General features: G+C 41.0%; 1 protein-coding gene across 1 annotated transcript; it reads right to left on the reverse strand.

Annotated features, from left to right (window-relative positions):
- Positions 1–293: 293 nt before the first annotated feature.
- pdgfrb (platelet-derived growth factor receptor, beta polypeptide) lies at positions 294–26,546 on the reverse strand. Its single transcript, XM_041047868.1, has 23 exons — positions 26,147–26,546; positions 15,823–15,890; positions 15,097–15,408; positions 14,570–14,827; positions 13,718–13,848; positions 12,962–13,127; positions 11,987–12,167; positions 10,686–10,801; positions 10,388–10,511; positions 10,018–10,229; positions 9,555–9,649; positions 9,285–9,417; positions 7,484–7,588; positions 7,057–7,167; positions 5,963–6,119; positions 5,579–5,745; positions 4,997–5,109; positions 4,678–4,800; positions 4,286–4,397; positions 3,477–3,576; positions 3,278–3,383; positions 2,128–2,420; positions 294–930 (listed from the first exon to the last, which is right to left on the reverse strand). Exons 2-23 carry the CDS (start codon positions 15,863–15,865, stop codon positions 783–785), a joined length of 3,306 nt encoding a protein of 1,101 aa, XP_040903802.1. The 5' UTR covers positions 15,866–15,890; positions 26,147–26,546; the 3' UTR covers positions 294–782.
- Positions 26,547–26,796: the final 250 nt, after the last annotated feature.

Here is a 26,796-nt window from a genome sequence, read left to right on the forward strand (position 1 = left end):
TAGTGTAAATCTATTTTTCTTTATAGTGAATATCCACATTTTTCTAAATAAAGTGCAAATCTGGCACAGAACTATGAATTAAGCCTACACAAACACAAGTATTCAAAATTCAAGACACTATTCAAACTTCACAAATGACATATACATTTCAAATAGTCCCAAAAATCTCATATTTCTGAAAATGCTGACTCCATGGTATATAAACCTAAAATAAAAAAAAAAGCTACCTTTATAGTAAAACAGTGCATATAGATTCTGTCTGCATTTCTTTTCCTGGGAATAACATTTGATAAAAAATATTATACTACACTGACAAAAAAAAAAAAAAAAAAAAAAAAAAAAAAAATCTACGCTCATTGTGAAAGGGCAGAGGGATATGATAATAAGAGTCAAAGAAGGACATATGGCTAAATGTGCCTAAATTGTAAGGCACATATCTCATAAGTCAATGGCTAAAATGAAGAATACAGTAAGAATCTGTGCTTACTGTAAACTGATTCTATAGGGGTGTGAGGAGAGTACCGTATTTATTATTGTGGCAAGTTTCCAATAAATGACTGGTTGACAACATCGTGCTCATTGTTTGTAACCGTTTCGTAGTTCCAGAGGTACTAAGTGTGAAACAAAAACTCAAAGAAGGGCTTAGTGGAAATACAAAGGTTGCCTTCTCGGTCTCTATTTTGCTACATTCTAGTTTAGTCACATTCCCTTTTTCAGGCACGTAAAAAAAAAAAAAAAATCCCCCGAAAAGGGCTCTGTTTTCTCAGGGTTCCTACATGTGGTTACAGGAAGCTGTCTTCTACCTCGGGCGTCCCGGAGGAGCCCAGCAGAGCGTCTCTCTCACTGGTGTCCTCCAGCCTGTCCTCCTCTGGAAGAGTGTCAGCTGTGTCCTGAGACATGGAGTCAGTCTCCTCCTCCAGAGCCAGAGAGCTGAGAGCAGAAAAGACAAAATGCTATTTCACATTGTGTACTCAGTCACGTATGACTCACAGACTGACACACCATGGTCGGTATTTATTAATGTCTCTTAGTGGCGCTGATCCTGACTTCTTCCCTCATTTTTTCCTTCCCTTCAGCAACTGCAAGTTAACTCAGTTGAGATTTTACCCACATGCATTGATTACATTTAAAGAAATAATGCTTCATTTGCTTTGAATACTTAGTACTTTACACACACTAAATGACTGGGATGAATTGAATTGAAGCCAAAAAATGTTTTTTTTTTTTTTTTTTTTTTTTTTTCACTTACTGGAAGTTACAAAACTGAAACTAAAATGTTTTCGCTGTGGAGGGTCATAAATACAACTGGACCTAATACATTACTGTTATAGTTGATTTAATTTCCTTATTATTTTGACGATTATCTGAGTGATTTTTTGGTTGATTAAATTTGAGAAAATAGTGAAAATACCAGTCACAATTGCCAAATAATTTTCCATTCATCCATGAATGGATTAATTGATAAATTGTTTCAGCTCTAATGAATGTTCACTGAATAATCTTGTTATTGCTTGGCCCATGTGGAGAATATTTCTTGTTTTGACTTTAAGATTATTCTGCCTGATGTATGAGATCTTCATGGACATCAGTCAATGATCCTAGACCAACAGTTCTTTTCTGTTTTCTCTCACAAGGAGGCCAAAGACCTCAAACCCAAACCACAATGTTAGAGGTACAATCCGTGATCCAAATGTAAACAGAAGATTCGCACCACTGCCAGAATTCAAAACACAGGACTGGAAGCCTAAATCACTCTCAAACTGAACGACAGCTCTTACAACTCACAAAAAAAAGAAAAACAGAAACTATAGTCAGGTTAATAATGAATCATGGAAAAAAACAACTCTCATTTTCTGTGTGAATATAATTGTGTGATTTTGTATGGTCAGACATTTATTTGGTCATTAAAACCAACTTTGCTTGGTTGTGTATTTATATCTGTGCAATAAAAACATTTCTCCACGTCTGCCTTCATAATAAAGTTATTGTCTCAGCTCAACATCTGGATGAGTGGGTGTGTGGTGGGGGAGGAAAAAAAAACGCTCATGTTAAGCAAATACATCCTCATCTTTCTTGCAACCCCAGCATTTGGCCCACATCTGCGGCATCTTTTCAGTAGCTCTGTACCTTGCAGGGCTTTCTGACGGCACGTCAGTGAAAACTTCCTCCGGTTTGGGGTCTGGGATGGGAATGATGTACTCGTTGTATGAAGTTATAACTTCCTGCGTGTCTGCCTCTTGTCTGAAGTCTCCGGGGCTCGAGCTCTGGTTGTAGAGGTCCGGGGGGAAGGGGAGGGTGACAGGTGAGGGGGAGCCAAATGATGGATTGACGATCGGAAAGGGTGAGGCGAGTCTGGGTTTGGTGCGCGCGACTGCCGGGTGGTCACTCTTCATGAAGTTGTCATTGACCTGGTTGTATCTCTGTTGTCAGGAGACAATAGTTTGATCATTTGAATGATGTTTGGTGAGACTGGGGATGCAGAGTGCAGACATGACATGCTCGCCATCAAAGAGTATGTCAAAGTTTATCCCACAAGTATGTACTTTAAAAATCTAGGAGGAATCAAACTGCTGCAGTTCACCTACTTGAACTATAGATGTTGTGAAGCTTTTCTTCTGACCAGTACAGATGTGCACAGCTGGTCTTTTTCTTTCTTTCTTACAGAGTTCAAACACACAGAGCACAGTGCAATGTTCTCCACCTCTGCAGATATGACTGATGGTCATTTACTAAGTGGATTTATGCACTGAGTGGATTATGCATGGCTACCCATCAGTGCAATATAGACAGAAGCCACAGAAAAGCAACTACTGGTACATTACTGTCTTAATCCCTAATTTTAAAGGATATTGTTGTCCAAAATCCCTGTATCTAAATGGCAAGATTTACATTTGTGTTTGCCTTTTATTGACTTCTATTTTTTTCAACATGTTTACCACTGTGTGTGTGTGTATATATGTACATTATTGCAGCTGGTCAAGGTGGAGCCAGTACCTTCATAGAGGAAATATGGTACTGGCATCTACACAGCTTAGTAGTACTGAAGAGTCCTGGTTAATTGAATCATTACTAGGCCTACAAGGAGCCACTAGGGGGCAGATGAAGCTGACAGTGATTGAATGAATGAGTTAGAAGATAAATGAGAAACTGGTGCATAAAGTAAGATATATAATAACACTGAAGATCATGAAGACGTGGTAGAATGTCCAAGTTCAGAGTTTAACATAAGTAAGACAGCTCAGTAGTCCCAGATACAGGAGATGTATAAATAAAATACCTTTTTATAGCTGTCTGTCAGCATATTCCCCACACTGTGCACCAGAAAGGAGAACTCGGGCCTCTTCTCAAACTTCTCATCCCAGCACTTCCTCATGATATCGTATCTACAACATAAGCAACATAAAATGAGTTTATTTCTTATTTTTATGTCAGGTAGAAAGAGTTACTGGACGGGAACAGGTGACAGCGAGACTCACACTTCATCAGAGGCATGGGCGGGTTTGGCCATTCGGTAGCCTCTCTTCAAAGCACTGTAGAATAACTCATTCATGGGCAAATCAGGGTAGGGTGTTCCACCTGCAGAAAGCATTTCAAATCATTCAAATGTTGAGCTAGAAATCATAAGTCGCGTACAGGCGAGAAATGTAATCTAGATCTAAACCTAAGACAAATCCAGAAACCTAGGTTAAATAATCTGAAGTAGAACAGAATAACACCGTCTTTACCTGAGAGAAATTTCTTTTTTCTAAATGACTTTCATCTATTTTCCAAGAAGAACAACACTGACTGGTTATTTGAATCACATTTGTTGTGCAATTAAATATTTGTTCTGACCCAGATCTGTAGCAAAAATGGATCTGAAAAGTCCAATGAAATGTCAGACTGAAGCAGTGAAGCACAGAGAATCTTTGGTTATCACTCACAGAGGCTGGATTGTGAGCTTGTTTTCCACCACTCAGGCTTAGTCTGCATATACTATAAACTGTGTCCTTTGTTTTTATGGCAGTTTCAAAAAATCGTGGGAAGAGGGTTTTAAATAAAAAAAAAAAAAAACCCTGAGCAAGGAAATTTGGATTTCAGAGCTTGACTGTGCCTAATAAGATTTAGGCCTCATATGAATCTTCAAACAAACTGGTGTGTACTTGCAATCAGACATGGAATTTGAAATTTGCTATAGTCTTACATACTCTCATTTACTGTCATTTTAGACACATATATTTCTTTTTCTAATTTACAGTTTACCACAGTTGTGCGTTTATGTGTGTGCGTATGTGTTTGGACTGACCCAGAGTGAAAATCTCCCACAGTAGAATACCGTATGACCAGACATCGCTCAGGGTGGTGTACAAATTATGGAAAATACTTTCCGGTGCCATCCACTTCAGGGGCAGGAAGGTCTGAATGAAAAGAAAAGAAAAAAACTCCATGTGAGCAAATAAAGAACTGTTTTTGAAACATTAGACAGTCAGGGTTTCAAGGGTCCACTTTACAGATATTTGTTATAATTGTGGATCTGCTTACTGATCCATTTTGCAATGTTATTTAGCTACAATTTTACAATGGCAGACACCTTCAGCACCACTAGCTTGGTGTTATCAAAAAGCTACGGTATAAGTGTTAAGGTTACTGTTCGTGTGTGTGTTTGTCCCTGATCCATGCAATTATTTTCCCACTTACGCTGCCTTTGGAGATGTAGTTGGAGTCATGCATGATGTCTCTGGCCAGGCCGAAGTCACAGATCTTCACCAGTTTGCCCTCACAGATCAAGACATTCCTGGCAGCGAGGTCACGATGGACGCACTGTGATGGAATTTAAACTTGCTTGTTACTTTGGTTTTTGTACAGATTAAACAAATAAACTATAAAATGTTAATGAGTGAGCTTTGACAGTGGTATCAGTCTTCTCTTTTAAATCTCGGGACACAAAGGTGAATAAGGGTACTTCTCAAAATTGTCACCAGCTACATATTATGGAAATCGATTTTCAATATCCTACATTCTTGGAGGCGAGGAACTCCATCCCCTTCGCCACTTGGTAGCTGAAGCCCAGAAGATCATCGTAGGTGAGACTGGGAGAGTCACTGATGGCCAGGTCTAATCTGCCGCCAGCTGAACATGATAACAAGGTGAGACAACAAACATAAGGGGAAGAGAAGGTGATGAGCATCTCATGAATGAAGACATTGTCTCGTTGTTGGGGGAACTCCAGCTGTCCTGTGACTGCACAGGCTGAAATGAAGCTCATGCCCTTATATGCTGTAACTTTTTCCCCAGTCTTTGATCAAAAAGTGTATTCATTGATTTATGAGGCTAAAACAAATAATCTGTTCATGTACTACTTCTTAATTTCCCAGAGTTCCTCCCCCAGTGAGCAAAAGACAGATGGTTACTACTGATGGTTCCTACTGCTTCATATACCTTACCATATACTCAACATACCTTATTTTACATTTCTACTGTGTGCAATGGGCAGACTTCTTTATACTTATTTTAATTAATAACACTGGAAAAATTATTATTGTCAATACTTGTTAGGTTTACATCAACACAAACACCCATGGCACGGCTCAAATCAAACCTTGTTCCTGATAGATGTCTTGCTGGTACGGAGACTCATATGGAGAGGGCTGGATGTCTGCATACTTGATGGTGTCTATCTGCTCCTGCATGGGCACGTAGACCGAGGGCTCATCTTTACTCATGTCCATGTATCCTCCGTCACTCTCACTTCCAAAAGACACATAGCTGGAGGGATACACCGAGTGTGAAAAAATGCGACGTACCAACTGACCTAAATCCATATTTATCTACGGTCCCACATTTGAAAAAGACATGTGTGCCTATCTCTTGGTATTTGACAGCACAGATATTTCAATAAGGAAACCCCCTACCCTCACAAATTATACAAAATGCTCCTTTGTGTGGCTCTGAATGAAGATTTTGTGCAGTTTGTTTTTCTCACCCTTTTCTCTGGCTGAGCGGAGTGCTTCCTCCAGAGATGAGGCAGCCGTCATCTTGGTTCTTTTCGGCGTAGTACTGCAGGAAGGTGTGCTTGTTCCTGTGAAGGTAGTCCACCAGGTCGCCATAGCGACAGTACTCAGTCACCAAGTACAGGGGGCCTGGTTGGTGGAAGCAGAAAATAATAAATAATTACTGCATGGGCGATTATCTTTATTATCTTTCAGCTGGCAACAAATTATTTAACCCCAACTGATTAGCTTGAGTAGCTTCTCATTTCTTAAACAACCATACCAGACGCATCCCGTGGTCGTTGTAAAGATGTTAGTCTGTTTGAGAAGGGTCAAATCATTGGCATGCATCAAGCAGAGAAAACATCTAAGGAGATTGCAGAAACTACTAAAATTGGGTTAAGAACTGTCCAATGCATTATTAAAAACTGGAAGGACAGCGGGGAACCATCGTCTTCGAGGAAGAAATGTGGTCGAGATCAATCACTTAAACATTTGGTGAAATCACATCGTAGAAAAACAACAGTAGAACTCAGGGCTATCTTTAATAAGATAAGATAAGATAAACCTTTAATAGTCCCACAATGGGGAAATTGCACTGTTACAGCAGCAGAGAAGACACTCAGGATTTACACAATAATAATAATAGTGAAGGTAAGAGCATTTTCATACACACAATGCTAAGGGAACTCAAGGGACTGGGACTGAACAGCAGTGTAGCCTTAAGAAAACCACTAATCAGTGAGGCTGATCGGAAAAAAAGAATGATGGGCGCATCAAGGTAAGAAGAGAGGCAGATGAAGTGATGCACCCATCATGCCTAGTGCCTCCTGTACCAGCCTGTGGCAGCAGTGCTATGATCTGGGGTTGCTGCAGTTGGTCAGGTCTAGGTTCAGCAACATTATGTGTCCAAAGAATGAGATTAATTGTTTTAGTACAGCGGCCTAGAATCAACTATAACTTCTGATTTATATTTAGGGACTGCTTTTCTCCTATAGATCTGTCCCAGCTAACTTCTTTCTTCATCTAAACCATCAACCTGTCTTTTAGACTTGTTTCCTCCTTTTTTGCTGACTGTGATGCTCACCATGTTTGGTGCAAGCTCCTAGCAAGTTTACGATGTTGATGTGAGGACCCAGGTGGCTCATGATCTTCAGCTCTGACATCAGGGCCTGGGTCTCACTCCTCCTGGCTGTGGCTGGATAAAGGGAGAGAGAAGGATGTATAAAAGTAGGGCAGTATGAGGTAGGTATGAGAACAGGAGAACTACACATACTGAGAACAGGACATGCTGCGTCCTTGCCAAACTGCTCAATGACCCGTTGGCTGAAACTCCAGCCAGGCTGGCAACCAAACTAAAGCTCAGCAGGCCGCTGCTGTCTCTGTGCTCACAGGAATATGGCACCGGTGTCACAATATTTGACAGCTATGCAGGGGACTCCACTGTGGTCTCTACATTGTTCACACAAACACGCACATGGCTTTTTACTGTGTTTTTACATTCTGTGTCTTACACTTCAGCATTTTCACTGCCACTTTGGTGCTGGACTGGGAATGAGTGAGACCGTATGCAGTTGCCTCGACCACCCTGCCAAAGGCTCCTGATCCAAGAGTGCGACCTGAAACACAAAGAAGGACTTGGTAGGACAGGGTCTGAATAGAGCACACATTAGACCTGAAAAGGAAGAACATTTCTGTTCATTAAAGTATTACTGTAAACACATTTCTATTGTTCTCCCAAGGAAGGTGAGATTAGAACCTGGCTTACAGCAGGTTACAACAGATGTTACAGATTATTTTTCTAGAGCGGAGCTCTAACTGAGTGGGTTTGGGAAGCGGTTTGTAGGGAGCAGCTGACAACCAACAACACAAGAAACAAAAAAGCTTAAAAAGACCTTTATAAATGAAGCAGGATTAAGGCCAAGAAGAAAAGTTTAACAAACTTCATTTAGTATTCCAGCCTCAACTATGCCCAGATGACCCAAACCACCCACAGCACTAAAGTCACCTGGTGAGAGGTGCAGTGTAATTTGTTTGTTGTCACATGAGCAACAAGCAGACTACTGACCAAAAGTCTGTTTAGACTAATATAACTAAGTGATATGGATAAATTTTCACTTTCAGCTGACAAAGAAGAAGCAACACATTTGTTTTTGGAAAACTACACTTGAGAATCACATCATCTTAGTAATGAATAAACTGATGAACAATGAAAGAAAGAGTGATAAAAATCAATGAAGGAATAATTATTCAGAAATGAGTCAGATAAAATATGATTTAACTAAATCAATAACTAAACAAAACAATGAGAAATACATTAATTAAAAGTAGTTTGATACCTAGATGCATGGATGTTACTGTAAGCAAATACTGATAATATGGTAAATCAAAATGTAAACTATATTATCAGTATTTGCTTACAGTAACATCTATTAAATTTAACTATTAAATAATTATTATAATTAATCTCTGTTCACCTACTAATTCATTGTCTGACTTTTAAATTTCAAATATGTTTAATGGACTAATTGCTTTTATCACGTCTTCTTTTGTTTTGCCAAATGAATTGTTTTATAATAATTTCCAAGGTTCACTAAGTACAATTTGTTCTTTCTTTTTATATCAGAATTTTAAATGACAAGAAAATATTTAAAATGCAGTTTTACACACTTTGTTTTTATATATATCTTATTTTTTACTTGGATACTATATGTCATGTCTAGCCCTTAAGTCTGCTCTGATGACTATTTCCTTGTGTTGCCTTTCATGTTTGGTTCATGTCTTATTTTAAAATCTTTTTCTGCCTGTTTATTCTAGATTCACTTCACCTGCCCTCTGGTGTTTTCCCTCCAATTCTGATTACCTGCCCTGCCTTTATGGGTTTCACCTGTGTTTAATTGTTCTTCCCGCCCCCTAGTGTATTTAAGTCTTGTCTGCCCCTTTGTCTGTGCCAGATTGTCTTTGTCCGTGTCAGAGTTTCATTTGTTCCTTGTGTTACTCCTTGTGTGTCTTTGACCTAGTTTTTTCGTTTTACAGTTTTTGCCTTTTGCCTCTCGATTTAGACACCTCTGCCTGATTTCGGACAGCCTTCCCGTGTACAGACACTGTTTGTATTAAAGACTAGCCTTTGCCTTTTCATTTCAGTTCTTTTCTGAGCCCCCTCCCTGACACTATAGGGCTTTACTAATTTGGGTGGTGGCCTTTGGAAGTCAGGGCAGGTCAGTTGTAGAGCACATGCTACATACAGTGTTTCATATCAGTCTCATATCAGCTCTCCACACTTTCATCTGTGCCCCTGTCTGCCTGAAGACTCACCCAGCACCAGGTTGTCTCGCTGCATTTCCCAAGCCAGGTCATAGGGCAGGTGGATGGGGTCCACATAGATGTACTCATGACCATCCTGGCTTACTGACTCTATCACTTTCCATCTGATCTCATAGCGAGGTTTCTGGCAAAAAAAAAAAAAAAGGAGCAAAACTGAACCATCAAAATTTAAAGTTTCTTTTGTGCATTTTCATTCACCATCATTTCCATTTGAATGTGACTTGTGAAGAGGAAACTGATGGTTGAGTTTTTCGGTTTTACCTTCCTCCATACAGCGATGAGGATGATAAAAGACATGATCACGATAACCACTAAGGCGAGAACAGCAGCCAATACTGCCACCTGGGAGAACAGAGCTGCAACAGGCAAAAGGACCCAGAGCGTTAGGCAGGAAGAAGATAAAGTTATAAATTCAGAGAACATTTAATCAACTTGTCTCAACTGCCCAAAGACATAAAACTTCACTTTATAAAATATGTTGGCAATGATTTTCTAAAGAAACCTTTAGTTTGAGTTATATATGTAGCTTAAACAAATAGATTGTGACTTCAAACACACAGTCTTACTGTGAAAACCTTGTGCTGTGTCTCTAAAAAGTACACCTTTCAGACTTTACTCATGCTTCTTACCAGACCACCATGTGTTTGTTTAGTTTAACCTCAGTGGGGTAGAATTTTCTTTTTCTTTTTTAATATTTATTTTTAAAGCAGTACACGACACCTACTGCTGGACACCAGTTTGACGTCTCTTCTGTCAACGAGCCCGTCTTGGTTGCTGCTCTCACAGCGAACTGTGGCCTGCTGGGGCTTGTGGAAGGTCACCTGGCTTCGGACCTGAGTGGTTTTACGAGTCTCACTGTAGCTCGTGTTGGTCTGGATGCTCATCTTCTCTGGGTCTGCTATCAGCAGCTGCCACACCTCTGTCTGGTTGCTACACCTGCACCAGGACACGAGACCAGAGGGTTGAATAACTTGAGACAAACCAGTGTAGCAGATGCACATAATTTGAAAGTAAAACAAATTTCTGTGTATGGTCAGCCCCCTAGTGTTCACTGTGTGACAGTTCAGTGATGAATGGGAGGTGATGTGACTTACTTCAGCATGCTGTCACAGCTGAACCACTGTATGGTTGGGGCCGGGACCCCTTCAGCTACACAAGTCACCAAGTGTCTCTTCCCTGGGAGGTGGTGGTCAGTCAGGTCTTTAATCTGAGCAGGAACTACACACAGGGGGTGCAGCAGTCATTAATCATCACTGACATGAACAAAACACAAGCGTCTGTACTTGATTTTTCCTGCTCGCAATGATTATTTTCAACTAGTCCGTATTTCATGATGAATTATTTATGTCCAAAATGTATAAAAACACCCTTATATTGGGATAATCCTCTCACCTTGCACTTCCAGGTCAAAGTTAATTTCCTTTGTATCATCTCCATTGGTGACACGGACGGTGTAGCGGCCCTTCTGCTCCGTCCTCACCCTCACTAAAGTGAGAATGGTCACATACCTAAGACAGAAGAAATATGAACAAACAGTGAGGACTTTCTGATAAGCTACTAATTGCTTGCAAGCTGATTTTGCACAATCAGATTACAGATATTGTGCCAAGTTCATAAAGAATGCATTTTTTTTAAATGGTGTTTTTTTTGGTTTTTTTTGGAAAGTTTGGTCAACTTCTCTAAATTACCTCCCTGCAGTCCTGAAACCCCTGTTTTTAAAGGGTAAATCCTTTTTAAATGGAGAATCGGAAAATCCCTTCTCGTGGTATCTCCCATGGAAACCCCATTACATGGAATATACACTGTTGCCCATAAAGTTGATATAAAATATAGTTGACCTCTTCTCATGAAATGATTGTCACAATGTGATTTATTCTCAATAGATAAAGTGTATATCTTCTCAAAACTTTATTGATCAATCTCTTCCACTGTTTTTACCGATGCGTATAAACAGGAATAAAAAGAGGAAAGCGCATTAAAACAAAGTTATTCCAACTTTATGGGCAACAGTGTACTATGGTGTAATGATGACTGGTGTCCCTGAACTCAGAATATAGTGAAGGAGACTAATTCAATATTATCTATTTATGTTTGAAGCTTTTATTTTTTTCCCTAATTTATTCCTGTGTAATCATATGATATTTTTTCTTTGTTTGTTTTTTTGTTGTTTTTGTTTATGACTGACTGTTTTGCTGGTGGGTGGGTTAATGTGGTTGTTTAAAGTTTACATTTAAGAATATGTACACACTTTTGAGGTTCTTCATTTTTGTATTTATTTGTAGTGAGGGGCTTGGAGGTGTTTGTGAACTCTTTCTCCATCTGTGGATTGGGCTTTGCCTGTTTGATTTTTAACCTGTGCTGGTAAAAACGTGAAAGCATGGTCTTGCAATTAAAACACTGTTTGGCATTTTTCTGAAAGACGTTTGTGAGTTGTGACAGGTATGTTGTGTTTAAGGTTCCTGTGTGACGAATGATGGAGGTCTGCCCTCTAGAGAGTATTGTGTTTCTCTCTGTGGAGGCCTTATCTGCTGATGACTGACAAGAGCTAGATGCCTCTGGAGGCTGTCATCCTTGCAGAGGTCCAGTCCTAATTTCTTAAATTTATGAGACCTTTGAGGTGTTTAATTGTATTATGGTATTTGAGGCATTTTTAAGGTCAAACGACAGCTGAAGTGTCCGGTTGGACGTCTCACCTGATCTCATGCTCTTGTCTGGTTGTGATGGTTTTGTCTCCCTTGATGGTGGCGCCGTCTTTGCTCCAGCGGACCTGAGGGGGAGGGTAGGCTTCAATGTCAACTCTCAGCTCCACGTTCTCTTGCAGCTTGGCTGAAATGTTTTGTTGCAGAGCGGGCTTCACGTCCACGAAGCCTCGCTCTGAGGGGAGAAAAAAATAACATCATCAGCAACATAACATACATGTCATGGCAGTCGATGTTATGGACAAAAATAACAAAAAGCATCTTTCATGTTTTGGATTAAAAGAAAAACTTCACTGGACAACAGGCTGTAGACGGTGCTCTGTACTGCTGCTGTTCATTGTTGAACTTCTGTGACCAGAAAGTATCTGTCTTTTCCACTGACATGCCCAGACCGCTCTACTACACTGTCCCAGTCTCCATGGAGCATGGCGGTTCAAGTTATTCAAGGATTTCATAAACATAACACACCTCGCTGCAGACAGAATAAGCATTAACAGACCCAAACACAGTCAGAATGAATGTCAAGAGACAGAAAGGAAGAAAGGCTCAGTATGATGAATGCTGCTTTTATTGCCTCTCAGTCTGCTGCTTGTAAGGCGACTTAGCTGCTTAGATGCTGACTTACTGTATGTTAATGTTTGAAGTCTAAGCCCTGTTGCTCAAACACTTCTTGTAAACTTGGAGTTTGTTTCCAAAAGTCTAAATGCAGAGTTTCTGTACCCCCCCAGGTTTGAAGCTCTGCTTGTCAAGGTATCACTCAGGGCATCCACACCATGTCAAAGGTTTATTTCACACTTTAAACAGAAATAAATAAGTGATTTTCATTTCCTTTAAAAGAAGCAACTTAAACAAAGGTTTATGTAATAAGCAGTCTTCCCTCTGACAGCGAAACACAATAATAATCTGTCCAGCATCAGTTTGTTTTAGTTTTGTGTGTGTGTGGGTGTATGTGTGTCCATCTCTTCTAACCGAGGACGGTGATGTTGATGCTGGCAGAAGCGGTCTGGTCTTGGACACTCTCATGGACATTGCAGACGTAGTTTCCGCTATGGGCCACTGTGGTTTGAGGGTAGATCAGACAGGAGCGCATGCTCATGGTGGGCAGGACCTCTGTCAGCGGCTCAACCTCATCATCCTTAGAGAGAAAAATGACTTTAATCTTCGAATGTGCCTTTTTAATATCAGGTTAAATCATCAAAACTATCAAAATTCATCACTCATTCATTCATCAATCATCACTATCAAAATTTCAGTGATCCAACATCTGCACGCTGAGGCTTCATGAAATGTTTTTTTTCTCTTCAGGAAATTTCTATTCCTCTAAATACCACATTTTGCTGAGTGTTGGGAAATAGTGCCTGATTTGTAGCACAGGTCACATAACAGATCCACCCATGTAACTTGGTGATGCTGCCTCACATATGTAACTGATTTGATATGTTTAGTGAAAATGTCTGAAAATTTGTCAGAAATGCTGAAATGGCAAAGCTTCTTCGTGGCTGAACAGTAGATTATCCTAAAAAAAGAACCATAGTTGATGTTTCCCCATTTAAAAACACTTATTACAATACCAACACCATGTGTTATGAGTACAGTTTCATGGGGGGATAAAAATTGAGGTGTGTCTCTACATCTTGATGCAATTTGGGCTCGGCCATGAGGCTTGAGAGCGATCACATAGGGAAAGCTGAACAAAAACGATTATTCTGCTCCACTCCTACTCACCTCTCCAAGGGGTTTGTTCCAGGCAAAAAACACTAGCTCCACTCCCTGAACTGTGCAGTTTACTGACAGCGGTTCCCCCTGTTTCAGGACAGTCTTTGACGCGTTGATGTAGGCGTCAATGGCCTCTGGGACTGGGATGGGAAGAGAGAGTGTGGGGGAGAGGAGGAAGAGGTGGTGATGTGATTTATTAAAACAATATGTAGAAAAGCCTTCTTCAATTGTAATCAGTCACGAAATTGGTTCCAAAAAAAAAAAAAGCCTGAAGTTAATATTTTTATCCAACAGGCCTCGCAGGCCTTAGTCAAAACTGAACTTTATAGCTGGCTCCTGTAGCTCCACCTCAGCAGAAAAAAAGCCTTACAACTCCACATAACTATAAAATGTCATTCAGATTTCTCCAAACAGCTTGTGCAGCATTTTTCTCAAGCCAAACAGTTGCACTCTTGAGACTGAAGGTCCAGTATTTACCTCATTATCTCCTCACCAAAAAACTGTGTGTACATCCTGCAGTGGTAGCTCTTCCACCAGAGTTGTAAGGTGACCGAAGCATATGTGATAAAATAAGATTGAATTATACTTTTGGATTCAGATTGCAGTACTAACTTAAACTTACACTGCATAAGCTGTCTGGGGAAATGTGATGGACATTTTATTGGATTCTTTACGGTGCTTTAAAAAGATAGACTCATTAACTTTAATAGTTAGGGTGTAGGCTGAGATTGGATTAAAGGGGCTAACTCTCTGCATGTGATTGTGGGTTGTCCGCACACATGGGGGCGACTCGATAATCACCACATTTTTATTTTGGGAAGAGCTGATTCTCCAGCCAGTCTCTTTAACATGAACACCTACCAACAATGCTGAAGACGTAGAAAGCCTGAGACTCTATCACCTCCCCATTCAGCTCTCCACGACACACGTAGGTCCTGTCCTCCAGCTGTGCCTTGTACCCCTCGCTGGGAACGTAATGTCCCCTGATGGGTAAGTCAGTGTCCTTTTCATGCAGGGTGACGCTGATGTTTGGGTTGGTGACCACACAGGGGATGATGCTTTCCTCACTGGTCTTAGTTACCATGCCATGGGATCTCTCTATGAACCACATATTGGGGTCTGTGGACAGAACCGCGATTCCTTTCATTACTGAATTGTGGATGAAACCATTGCTGTGTCCTAATAGCATCAGTGATTTTTAAAGTCCTGTTACAGTTTGTGTACAAATAAATCTCCATTTTCTACAACAATGAAAATGATATAGTGAGGGCTCGCTTAATATGTGACTTTCACAGAGAGAAAGAAAAAAATGAAAAATCTAAATGGGACCTTGATGTCTATAAATGATGTCTATAAATCACTATAAATGTGATGTGGCAGGACCTCACCTGGGACAAACACGGCCACCTCCTTAATTTCTCCAGTGTGTCGGTCCATGCACTGATACACCCCTGTGTGCTTCCAGCTCACGTTCCACAAGGTCAGAACACTGGATGCTTTGCCGCTTTGCACAATTCGGTAGCTTTTGCCATCATTTTGTTCGACTTGGAAATAAGGCACATCATCCTTCTTAAACTCCCAGGTCGTCTCCCTTAAGCCGGAGCAGGTAAGGGTGAGAGAAGAGCCCTTGGCTAGAATGAGCTCTTTGTCATTAGGCGTGATCTCCAGGCAGCACAACTCAGTACAGAGATACAGAAGAGCTGCAGTTGACACAAAACAACAAGGGGAAAAGGTCAAAGAGGCAGCAGCGCAAGGTTAGAGGTTAAATCAACAACACAAGGCGGATCCTGCTCTATCTCTAAATGATGAAGGATATGAGTAGTCTGGAGCGGTAAGTGGGAGGATAATGATGCCTTGTCAGTGACAGATGTATTTAAAATGACAGAGGTCGGTGTGAATTCATCAGTTGTCCTTTACATCAAAGTGTTGGGTTATCTCACAGGCTAGTCAGCAAACAAAAAAAAAGCAGTTTATCAGTGTTACTTTTTTAAAAAAATAATTTATAATACTCCACCTAATTGGCGCCATATACGTCACTCCCCTGTAAAACTACCTGTGGTCCTGTTTACAAATTTGACAACTTTTTTACTGGTAGACTGAAAGTGAGTCCTCACCTGTGACTGTCAGATGGAGCGTGGACGCCGTCACCCTCCTCATGTTGGATGTCTTCAAGCACTTTTTTCTGCAAAAAAAACAACAATCCCAGTTAAACCCCATGTGTCATTTTTTGGGGGAATATTTTTGCTTCACATTGTCTTAGTCAATAGATAAAAAAAAAACACAGATCATCGTGTCCATGCAATTTTCAATAAATTTCTGTCAATAAGGAACAAAATAGCAGGAAGATCTAGTTTATGTTCACCCCAGTTAACACACAGCTCCACCACAGTTGTCGTCTCTCCATGAGAGATTTGTTTCATATCATGATGGATTGATTCCTGCCCTCATGAAACCCAGTTGGTCGGGTTAAGCAAGAGGTTAGCGAATAAATCACATTGCATGTCAGAAAAATCTGCTTCCAATCAAAGAAAATGACATAAAACTATGTTCTGCTCATCCTAAAAGGAAACAAACATAAAGCATTCAGTTTGTTGTCAAGCTGCCTTCTTTAATGGTTTCTGGCCTGCACACAGAGTCTGAGGTGCAGATGCAGCTCACTCTGGAGGTATTTGATGCCTCACTGCACCAGGACAGAGCGACAATGTCTGGCTCTTTTTGTTCCTGGTTCAGCAGCATTCTGCCCACTAACAAACGGGTCACTGTGTGCAGCTTTGCAACACGCTCACTGGCAACAATGCCGCGTCCAAGCTATTCTAGAGCCGTGCTGAGCCATTAATTGGTTTTGGTGTAAACAAAAGTGAAAATGAGGGCATTCACCCAAGCCCCGAGACACAGGAGTGTACTTGGAGTTTTGAAAGGTTGCTATGGTTTTGTGATACTAATGGGATATCATGTTGTACACCAAAGCGATAGCAACATCCCAGAATTCATTCAGCAGTTATTAGGGTCAGAGGTGACTAATACCATCTATTACCATTCTCTCAACACCAACATTAACCATTGTTAACTAAGACCTTAACATGTTCTACTGGTAATTTCACTGCAGAGTAAGAGAGCAAAGGAAAAGCCTGAAGTAGGAAAAGGGGGGGGGTTTGTTGTTATGTTTGGGACGGGGGTTAAGGCCTGCAGCACACACACGTCTGGAAACAGTTAAGGATGGATCACAGGCCTGTACACAAGAGGGTGGGAAAGAGAGAGGGCGGAAGAGGGAGCCTTGGGAAGAGCGAGGGCGGAGGAGGAAGAGAAGGAGGGAGGCAGTGGAAAAATTGTGAAATATATCTTGTGAAATCTTTCCTCTTTTACTTGACAATGCAATCCAATTTTACAGTCTTTATTTTAAGAACTTTGAATTTCTTTATGCATGATGTAATTCAACATTTCCCCATCTTGTCTGAAACTGTTAGGGGTATTTTCAGTTTTCATTTATTAACTGAACACATCTGGCAACACCACATTTGTATCTTTAAAACTATACCCAAGTTACTGAATTGTTTGATAGCTATATTTTCATGTGTAAGAGATAAAAAGGACCTGATCAATTTGGTGGTGGTGATGAGGTACAAGATGTTCCATGACTAACCCATAACCAGTTACTCAAACCAGATACACGTTGTCTCTCTAACTGCCTTTGGCACTTCCGCTCCCAAAACGAAAAGCTCTTGAGTTGCTCCAAAAACAAGACTGGTCCATTTCCTTTCCTGCCTCCTGGTTCTAATAAAAACGGGTGAGGGAGGGATTTCTGAAACTTTCCCAGGACCACTGATACACTTGGGACCCTGCTGGTGATGACGGCGGGAGTGGAGGGGTCACCTCATCCCTGAGGGCCCCGACAACCAGCGACGAAGGACTGTCCACTGAGGAAGCCATACATCAGTGCTTACGAGCGCCAGTAACCTCAGTGTCAGTAACGATGACTTTGAGCGACAACAGCCAACCGCGGTGGCGCCAAAGGCATGTGTCACTTGGCAGTACGAGAACAAACTAATCTTACTGTAACTGGCTGCTGATGCTATATTTGCTAAAACAAGCCAGACTGCTGTGTTAGTGCTACTGCAGGATGTGAATTTACATCTGACATCCAAAAGCGGAAAACACTCTTTGCTGAACAGGAATCTAGGTAAATCTGTGGTCTTTGAAAGGGACGGAAAAATAATGTTTGGCTACTGCAACACGATGAGGTTTAATGTTGACTCATTGGCAGTGGGAGAGTCAGAGAAGGAATCTGACCCTCAAACTAGGATGTGCTGACGAGGATCAGGGGGACGAGGGAGCCAGGAGACCACTTCAAAAAGAGTTTAGAGAGTGAACGTTACTTCAGAGATTAATCCAAGGTTTAAGAACATGCAACAGTAACATCAAACTGGCAGTCTTGGTGTGTGGAGACACTTAAGGGTAGTTCTAAACACTACTGCATGTACTACATGTTTTCATGCTCTGTCCTGGTGAGGTCTTTGTGCACAAAAAGAGCAGACATCGGAATGAAGCGTTTAAAGGGTTCAAGACACTAATGGTTCTGCCAAAGAAGGTTTGGCAGCGTTTCAGTGACTCCGTTTCCCACTTAATAAAAACACTTAGTAGCAGTTTGACCCCCTAAAACACAGATTTGCTCTTTGTTTGAACCATTGAGGCGATTGAGTACTTTGTAAGAAATGAATTACAGTAAGAAACATCCACAATACCCATAAATCAAGTCAAGTCGACTCAAGTGGTCTGATGAAGAGAGCTTGTCTTTAGGATGACATAAAGGATCAGCAAAACATTTTTCTAACCCAGATGTTTATTGTTGTCTTTTTTAATCTTTGAAACGAGATACCGCATTCCCACAATGATTACGGAGGTCTGAAAAAAACAGTGTTTATGTAAGTGATGGCACAGTAATCACCGTGAGGAATAAACTGTTATCCTGCCATATGAGTTTTCCCACAGATGCTGGGAATCTGGTGGCTGGCTGACCCTTCCCGGTTTTCATAAACAACCCAGCTACACTCAAAGTGTCACCGGCTAATGAGGAAGAATGCTAAAATCGACCTCAGCGGGACGCACGCAGCCCACGCACAGCCTCAGGATGTGTAAACTCAAGTCCCTCAGCAGCCTGTAATCCCACCTCTGGGATTATCTATATATATATACACACACTGTATCGGCATGTTTTATTTAAACATCTGGCAGTGATGAAGCAGTCCTCGATGAGGTGGGAAATGTTTTATGAACTCCATTTGCAGCCAACTGTTTTCGTGAGTGTATCCCAAGGGGGAAAGGTTGCACTTGGAAAAAACGGGAAAAAAAGAGTAATCTATAACAAAAGAGAGAAAGATGTCCAAAAAGTCTCTCAAAGTGCAGCTGGAGAACTCTGACTTCCTGTATGGGGAAATTTTCTGGCCTAGTGTGGGTGTAAGCCAGTGATGCATCAATGACACAGCAGACCCCCACAACCACTAACCACGCACTCACGGAGACAACAGGAGATGCCACAATGAGTTAGCGGACCAACAGCACATAAAGAAACTTCTACGAAGAGAAAAACAGCCTTAAATAACAAGCTGCTGCAGAAAATATGTAAACTCACTATCAGAAATTAGGAAAAACAAAAGCAAAGAGCAAAGAAAGAGAAAACCCAAAGAGAAAAAAAAAACCAAGACCAATTAGACAGACCAATGACAAAGCATGACAAACCATCGACACACCACAAGAATACTGCACGCAGCACCAGACAATGGAAAAAACAGCAAAGGGAGCATGCAGACGTACAGAATACAGTTTATGGGAGACACCACATCAAAGCATAGAGTGGGACGGCAGAGGGATCACACACAGCCTTACATCACAGACTGTGATGTTTACTCTGGTGAAGTGCACAGGAAGCTGTGATCTGCCAAACAAACATCTCCAATTTAGGAGTCATGTCTTTCCAGTGAAAACAATCACAGCTCACAAAGGACAAAATATGAACTATAAGTGACGCTGAACATTTTATTAAGACATGTACAAATAATATCACTAAAATAGCGACACTGGAATATAAATGTATTGTACAGGCCAAACTTGTCTTTCAGGTTTTCTTTTTTAGAGGGATGTCAGGTTTTCTTGACATATCTCTGAGCAGCAGGACTCTGGCAAGCTCTGTGGGAAAAAAATGACCCAGTGTGTCTTTCTTAAAACAAACCTCCATTTTTATCACTCGTCTTGGACAGGCCAACCCCCCTGAGGAGAACCCTCTGGTCCCTCGGCAGCAGACCCATGATGCACTGCTCCCACCTCAGACCGCTCTCAGTGTCCTCCAACATGACGAATACACATACTGTACGCTGCCAGAGCTGTAAGAATAATGACTGATAAACTGCAGGCTGATGAATAGAAGGCAGTTTCAACTGGGACTGCACATATGTCACCAACATGTTGTCAGAATATGAGAGGCTCCATGAGCCGGAAATGCCTATGGAGCCTGTGTTTGTATCACAATGATCCGTCTTCCATGTTGTAAAAGATAAAGCAAAGACAGTCCACCCTACAGCACATCACTACATCACTACAGCACTACATCACTACAGCACAGATCTGTTGATCTGATTTTATCAGTTTTGTTTAAATACTCTTAATACCATGTATCCCCTATGAAACATATTTAAAGTTTCAGCTGTATTAACTATTTTTGGCCTCTTGGGGGAAGTACAACAAGCTGTAAACACAACCTTTTAAACTGATATGGCAAATTTGTCATGACTCAGTTTGAGTCATGTTGCAGTCTACCTGGCAAATGTGAGTATTCACTCTACTTTAAATGTTTTTGGTCTCTACCAGTACTCACAACATTTGAAATAAACATTTGGCCCCTTTAGCTGCTAAATTGTCCAGTTACAGCTAGTTACTTGCTGTGTCTTTTTGTTGTTTAGCACAGAACTAAAACAATAAATTTATGGGCCAGAAAACCAAACCAATAAGCTGAAAGACACTAAAACTCTCTATAGACCTGAAATGAAATGCAGATTTGGCCGATAATTCTCTGTGGTTTCGTCATTACAAGCAGCCCTTAAACATTTTTTTTTACAATTAATCATCAAAGCTTTTATAATATTGATTTTAGCGTTCTATCACAATATTTTTCCACTCCAGAAATTTTCGTGCTGAGTTACTACTTTCAGGACAGACTGAGGCTAGAGAGAGGTCTTCATTTGTTGTTAATATATCTGGCTGACAGAAAAGTTTATAAAGATTTTTGGCTCACTCACACTGACCCCCAAGTGGATTTCGCAGTTACACAGCTGGACACAAGATTTTGAAAAGTTCTGTATCAGCAAAAAACAGCTTGTATCCTGTAACTTTAGAGCTTGAAGCTATACTGAAGCTATCTCAAGTTTGCATTATCAGATTCTGGAGAATTAAAAAAAAATATTATTCCTGTTCATAAATCTTTCTCTGGTTTTGCTCAGTTCAGCTATAGGATACAGTCTGATACAGGCTGTGAGGTCGTACCTTAGCAACCAAAGTGACTCTGTGCTCATGCTGAGGCAACACATGTTTGGGAAACTGTGGATTTTGGTTTGCTCCCTTTCAAACAGAGTTGTAAATGCTGTTTGTAGTTGTGGTGGGAGGATGTAGAGGGCTTCTGGGTAAAACTGATGGTTGTAGAACGACATCCTTAGATGTGGCTAGTGTTTGATATCAGTTTAATGGTCTAGTTTTCTACTCATTTGGGAACCTAAATGAAAGAAAAAAGGTTAAAAAGTTATCAAAAATTTAAGGAGCGGCTGTCACTGAAGTCATGTCAATTTTTCCCATTTTCTTGAGTAGTAAATCTTTGAGCTGCTACCACTTCAGGCTATAATTCTGTGGGTGCTTTATCCCAGTCCCTGCCAATGTAAACTGTTTCTGCTCTCAAGGAATACAAGGATATCAGATATATTTGCCGGCATAAGCAACACTACATCCACCACGTTTTTCTTCTAAGACCTCCCCACCCATGTGTACCCTACCTCTTCTCCTTTTTTCTGCCGTCCCACAAACATTTGAGGGTAAAAGACCCCCCAACTGCTTCATGAGAAATGGAGGACGCCTACACACACTTCCAGTCCCTCAGCTCTTACAACCCCCCCCCCTCCAACAAGATCCAGAACCAGAAACAGCTGAATACAATTAGGACTCACTGGCTTTAAATTCCACTTGTTTCCCTAAACACAGGAATATAGGCCTGAACAGGAAAAGAAGGAATAACAGTGACAGAGAAGCACAAATCTGGGTGATAATTTACCATATTATTTGAGCAGTTGTGGCATGCTGGCTTTTTAAATTTTATGTTATGTTAATGGTAACATGCAGAAAAACAATCCTAGAATAGTTCTTTTGGTTGTTTTCTATGAGTGGGTACTGACGAATCCGAAAAAACACCACTGATAAATATCACCGAACTTCAAAGAAAGCAGCACACAACTATAAGACAAACTGAGAGAAATCCAAATTAGTCTCCATTTTCCACTGTGGAATATTCTTATCTTTTAAAAGCAATAGGCTGTTTTTCTTTGTCCTCCTGTCTCACTGCACTGTATCACTGATTCCAGCATGTTTGTGTTGGAGTGAGGACAGCACAAGCTCCACAGAGAAAATGTGTTGCTTTAACGGAATCTGATGGAGACCAAAACTTCCTGCTGAAAATATGTATTTTTCCTTATGCAGTAAATTCAGAGAGACACGATCGTCATCGTTTTCTAGTGTCATAACCAGACAGGGGTGGAGGACCCTTTTCTTAAGTAAAGGCAGCAATACCACAACATAAAATTCCTCCAGCTATTCTGAGAACTGACTTCAAAGTTTCACTTTTACTTTTATTTACTGAAAACTTAAAAACTTAAGCAAGAGTTTTAGGGAATACAGTCATACTTTCTTGCTCTAAGTTAGAAGAGGAAATCAATACCACTCTCATGTGTACAGTGAATTGTGTGTCAGATTATTTCTCGCCAAAGTTTTTATACTTGTGCTTTTGTACATATCTGCTAATATATGTATGAATATACTAATTATTGAGATTTACAGGTTCTGGAAGGCAGATTTGGTTTCCTTCAGACATAGTCAGTCGGTCTCTGCTGTTTCCACTCTTAAGCTAAGTGAACTGGCTGCTTGCTGTAGCCTTATAGTTGCCATACTGACATGAGAGTGGTATTGATCTATTAAGCAAGTAAGCATATTTCTCTTTTATTCCTTTTTAATGTTTCTACATACGTCAATATTTATGACTCAACAAGCAACAGTACAGTTTACTGAAAGAGAGCTTATTATATTTTCTTATATACTGGATATTGACAGCTAAACACTCAGCTAATATTGTATGCTTCATTACACTCTCTGTAGGTGCGGTTTGACTGACAGTGGCCTGGAAACAAACAACCCCACAATTAAAATGTTGCCAAACTCTTCTCTGATTGATGCACAGACAGACGTGATGTCACAGTTTTCCCAAAAGAGCCCCGCCCACTTCAAACCAGCTAAAAGAGCACAGAGAAAAACACAAACCCAAAAATATGTCAGTCCCAACAAATAACCAAAACTGTTTCAACTGCGGCAGAAAATTATGTAGGACCCTATCGCTCATCATATAAAAGCTGAGAAAGTTTTGGTCATTCTAAAGTAAAAGTACATTAGTTATTTCAACAAAACAGTATCAAGGGTAAGCAAGGTCTCTTTATTATCATATTATTAAGCTGAATGCTTATAAATATTCACTTGAAAAGTGACTAGTAATTATAGCTATCACATACAGCCAAGGCAGTAGAGTATTAAGCATTTTTTCCCTTTGAAATGTTCTGGAGTAGAAGTTTAAAGTAGTATAAAATGGAAAATATTCATCGTACCTCAATATGGCACTCAAGAGCAGTACTTGAGTAAATGCACTTTGTAACTTTCCACCACTGTTCCCCCATGTTTGGATAACTTCTCTGTTACATGTTTGAAAATGACACCTCTCTTTGCATTTTAATGCAGCTTTCCTTCTAAAGGTTTGGTGCTGTAACTCATAGAAGAAACATTTCCTCCAGGGGTCGTCCTGCAGGAGTGGCTGTGCTCCCTGACTGAAGAAGAGATGCAGCTGCCTGTCAGCTCTGTGTGAGTGGGTGAGAGGGAAAGGAGGAGGGAACGAGGGGGAGGCCAGATGGACAGGCAGTCGTATAGGATGGTGTATTGCAGCACCACTTAGTGCTCCTCATTAAATCTGTATGTCTTAAGGATAGTGTTTGAGTACAGCATTAAAGAAACAATGACCTTTAGAGGCACTTGCAACTGATAGGCTTACAAAGAAACAACAGATCATTTCAAAAGTATGAATGACAAATCATGAATCAGACAAGTGACCACCAGAGAAAGAGTCAGAGAGCTATATTTAAATATAAAATCTGAAAACTCATCAATGACTGTAAGAATTATCATGTGATACGATGTATGAGAGCTCAAAATAGGTTTTTAAACCGTATGTTTCATACATATAGAAACAACGTCTCAGTGGTTTTGAAATTGTGGTTGTTTAACATCTGTGTGTTAATCGCACAGTGGAAAAATCACAAGAGGACAGAACGGGATCAGTGTTTTTCAAAACTTTCAAAACTGAACTGAAACTGTTACATGTCGGCACTCCAGAGCACATGTGAGCCGAATCAGACTCCTGGCATGTTTTCTGCATGGTCATAATGTGAAGCACATTTTCTCAGAGCGGCTGGCATGCAGAAAGCCCAGAGAGCCAGGAAACAGCTGATGACGAAGGATTAGGTCTGGGCCAGGGGAATGGAGCCGAATGGGCCGTGGTGCTTCAGGGCCAGGGAGAAGAGCTCTGCTGCAGCACATACCAGCAGCCTGACGCACAGGGAGAAAAATCCCCACTGGTCAGGAGACAAATTAAACTTCACTATGTTATACAGATCCACGCTATAAAGATTTGTCAAACTAAATCTGCTGTTTTAAAGTTGCTCCTGTGAAGTGTTCTGCAAGAGGCATCCTGCTGATGGCAAAAGCATGATATGAATGTAATAAAGCCTAATACCCTTGATGGTAAAAGTATGACATGCATGCAGTTTTCCAAGAGCTCATCTGCAACAACAGAACTAGACGAAGACTGGACTAAAATATCCACGGAGCCAGAGGAGATCAAAAACTTCAAAAGAAATCTTCTGACTGAAGAGGAGGAGAGCAGCAGACCCAAAACACATTGTGCTGATTACAGCTGATGCTAATTCAGATGCTCCCATATCAAAAAGGTCATCTGTGAACAGAAGACGCATAAGCAGTCAACCGGCAACTAAACACCACAGCAGCCATACATAACAGGGAAGTGGAGAAGCTTTCAGGTGCAAAACATATGGCGGATTAGAGTGAAAAGACACGCATGCCGCATGTGTCTCAGCCATGAAATAGCTCACATTGCTATAATGTAACTCATTCCAGGTACTAAAACCTTCGAGGAGATGATTCAACAGACTGTTTATCTGCGTTCCTCGGACGAGACTGAGTCACTGGTTCATGAGAGATTTATGTTTAAAGACAGTGACCAAGGTATTAGGTAATAAATTTGAGCTGGTATGTGTTATCGCTAAAAGGAGATCCATCCACAGTTAGAGGAGAGGATGCTGGTGACAGTGACTGATGCCAGGTCTGGTGTCACTGCACAGCCATGGCTTTGCAGTGAGCTTCTCCATGTAGCTACGCAGAGGGAGGAAAGAGACTGATGGTTTAGCGGTGAGGACCGTCAGTTCACTCAGGGTGACTGAGGAGGGCTATATAAACAAGCCCTTTAGCAGTGAAGCACAAAGTGGAGCGCATACAAACAGCTTGCGCTACAAAGCCCAGTGTATGTGTGTATCTGTGTGTGGGACCCTGGGATGCCTTGTCAAACGTATTCACTTAGTGAGAAGATAAACATTGTTAGAGTCTCACTATGAAAAGAGTGAAAAGGTGTCTATGTACAGAGATGCAAGCCATCACTATGTTTGTGTTTGAACAGGTTGCTCACACTCTTTCACATTGTAATTCCTGTTGTGTACACATTCAAGTATGCGGGTAACAAATACCACTAACACAGACACATTACCACCAACCAGCAACAACATGACACAACAAAACAGACTTCAGTAAAGGGTTTTTTGTCTTCAGGTATTAAATCTAATAAATTTCTTAGTTTAAATCAAATAAAGTTATATGAACCAACAGTGCAGAGTTGTAAGGATGAGGTGCATCCTCTCTGAGACAGAGAGCTATGAAATTCAATTTGTCACAGTGGGTTTCCCGTGCAGACTAAGTGAATTTTCACCACTTTGTACAGTGCATCTTCACGTCTGCCAACAGCTGCCAAGCAGCCGTGACTAAAAGTAAAATCCTTGACAGTGACAGAGAAGTAAGACCTCTTACCTTCAGTGTGATCCTAGATGCAGAGACAAATCTTCCCTCGCTGTACGAGGAGGTTGCCGGCCAGCAGTCAGTCTCCTCCTCCTGAAATCAGAGGAGAAATTTCCAGCTGGTTGTCTCTACAGGGGCTGCTGCTTTAGATGTATAGATCCCTCAGATGTTCAGAGTCTGAGGTTAATCTTTACTGTCCCGGCAGTCTGCTGGAGGAGGTACTGCTCCGAGACCGGCTGTTTGTTTAGTCAAATCACAGCACCACAGGGGTCTCCTCTCTCTCCACTCTCACACTCTGAATAAGCTTGCCCACTGCTCCCAATAAGAGCTGTAAGTTTAAAACAACAAAAAAAAAAGTGTTCCCAATGGAGACGTGCACACTCATTCCCTAACAGATCCACAGCGAGGAGAGTGTCAGTGGTCCGGCCCTGATGAAGCTGAGAGAGAGCAGAGAGGGAGAGGTGGGAGGGAATAGTGAAGGGGGGAGTTAAGCAAAAGGCAAGAGAGGGAAGTTTAAAAAAAAAAAAGGAGCGAACAGAGAAAGGGAAAAAGCAGAGGGAGAAAACTTCAAAATACAGATCAAGTTCTGCTTGTTGTTTTTAGGTAGCAGCTCAGAGGTCCCAAGCTGGAGTGATTTGTTTATGAATGGAGTGGCGAGCAAC

The sequence above is a fragment of the Toxotes jaculatrix genome, chromosome 10 (genome assembly GCF_017976425.1).
Source record: "Toxotes jaculatrix isolate fToxJac2 chromosome 10, fToxJac2.pri, whole genome shotgun sequence".
Taxonomy (NCBI): Eukaryota; Metazoa; Chordata; class Actinopteri; family Toxotidae; genus Toxotes; species Toxotes jaculatrix.

Coding starts and splice junctions, on each gene's coding strand:
- pdgfrb (XM_041047868.1), bottom strand. CDS start 15,865: ATGAGGAGGGTGACGGCGTCCACGCTCCATCTGACAGTCACAG. Junction 13,849..14,569: donor CTACGTCTTCAGCATTGTTG/GTAGGTGTTCAT, acceptor TTCCCATCCCAG/TCCCAGAGGCCATTGACGCC. Junction 13,128..13,717: donor GGAACAAACCCCTTGGAGAG/GTGAGTAGGAGT, acceptor TTTCTCTCTAAG/GATGATGAGGTTGAGCCGCT.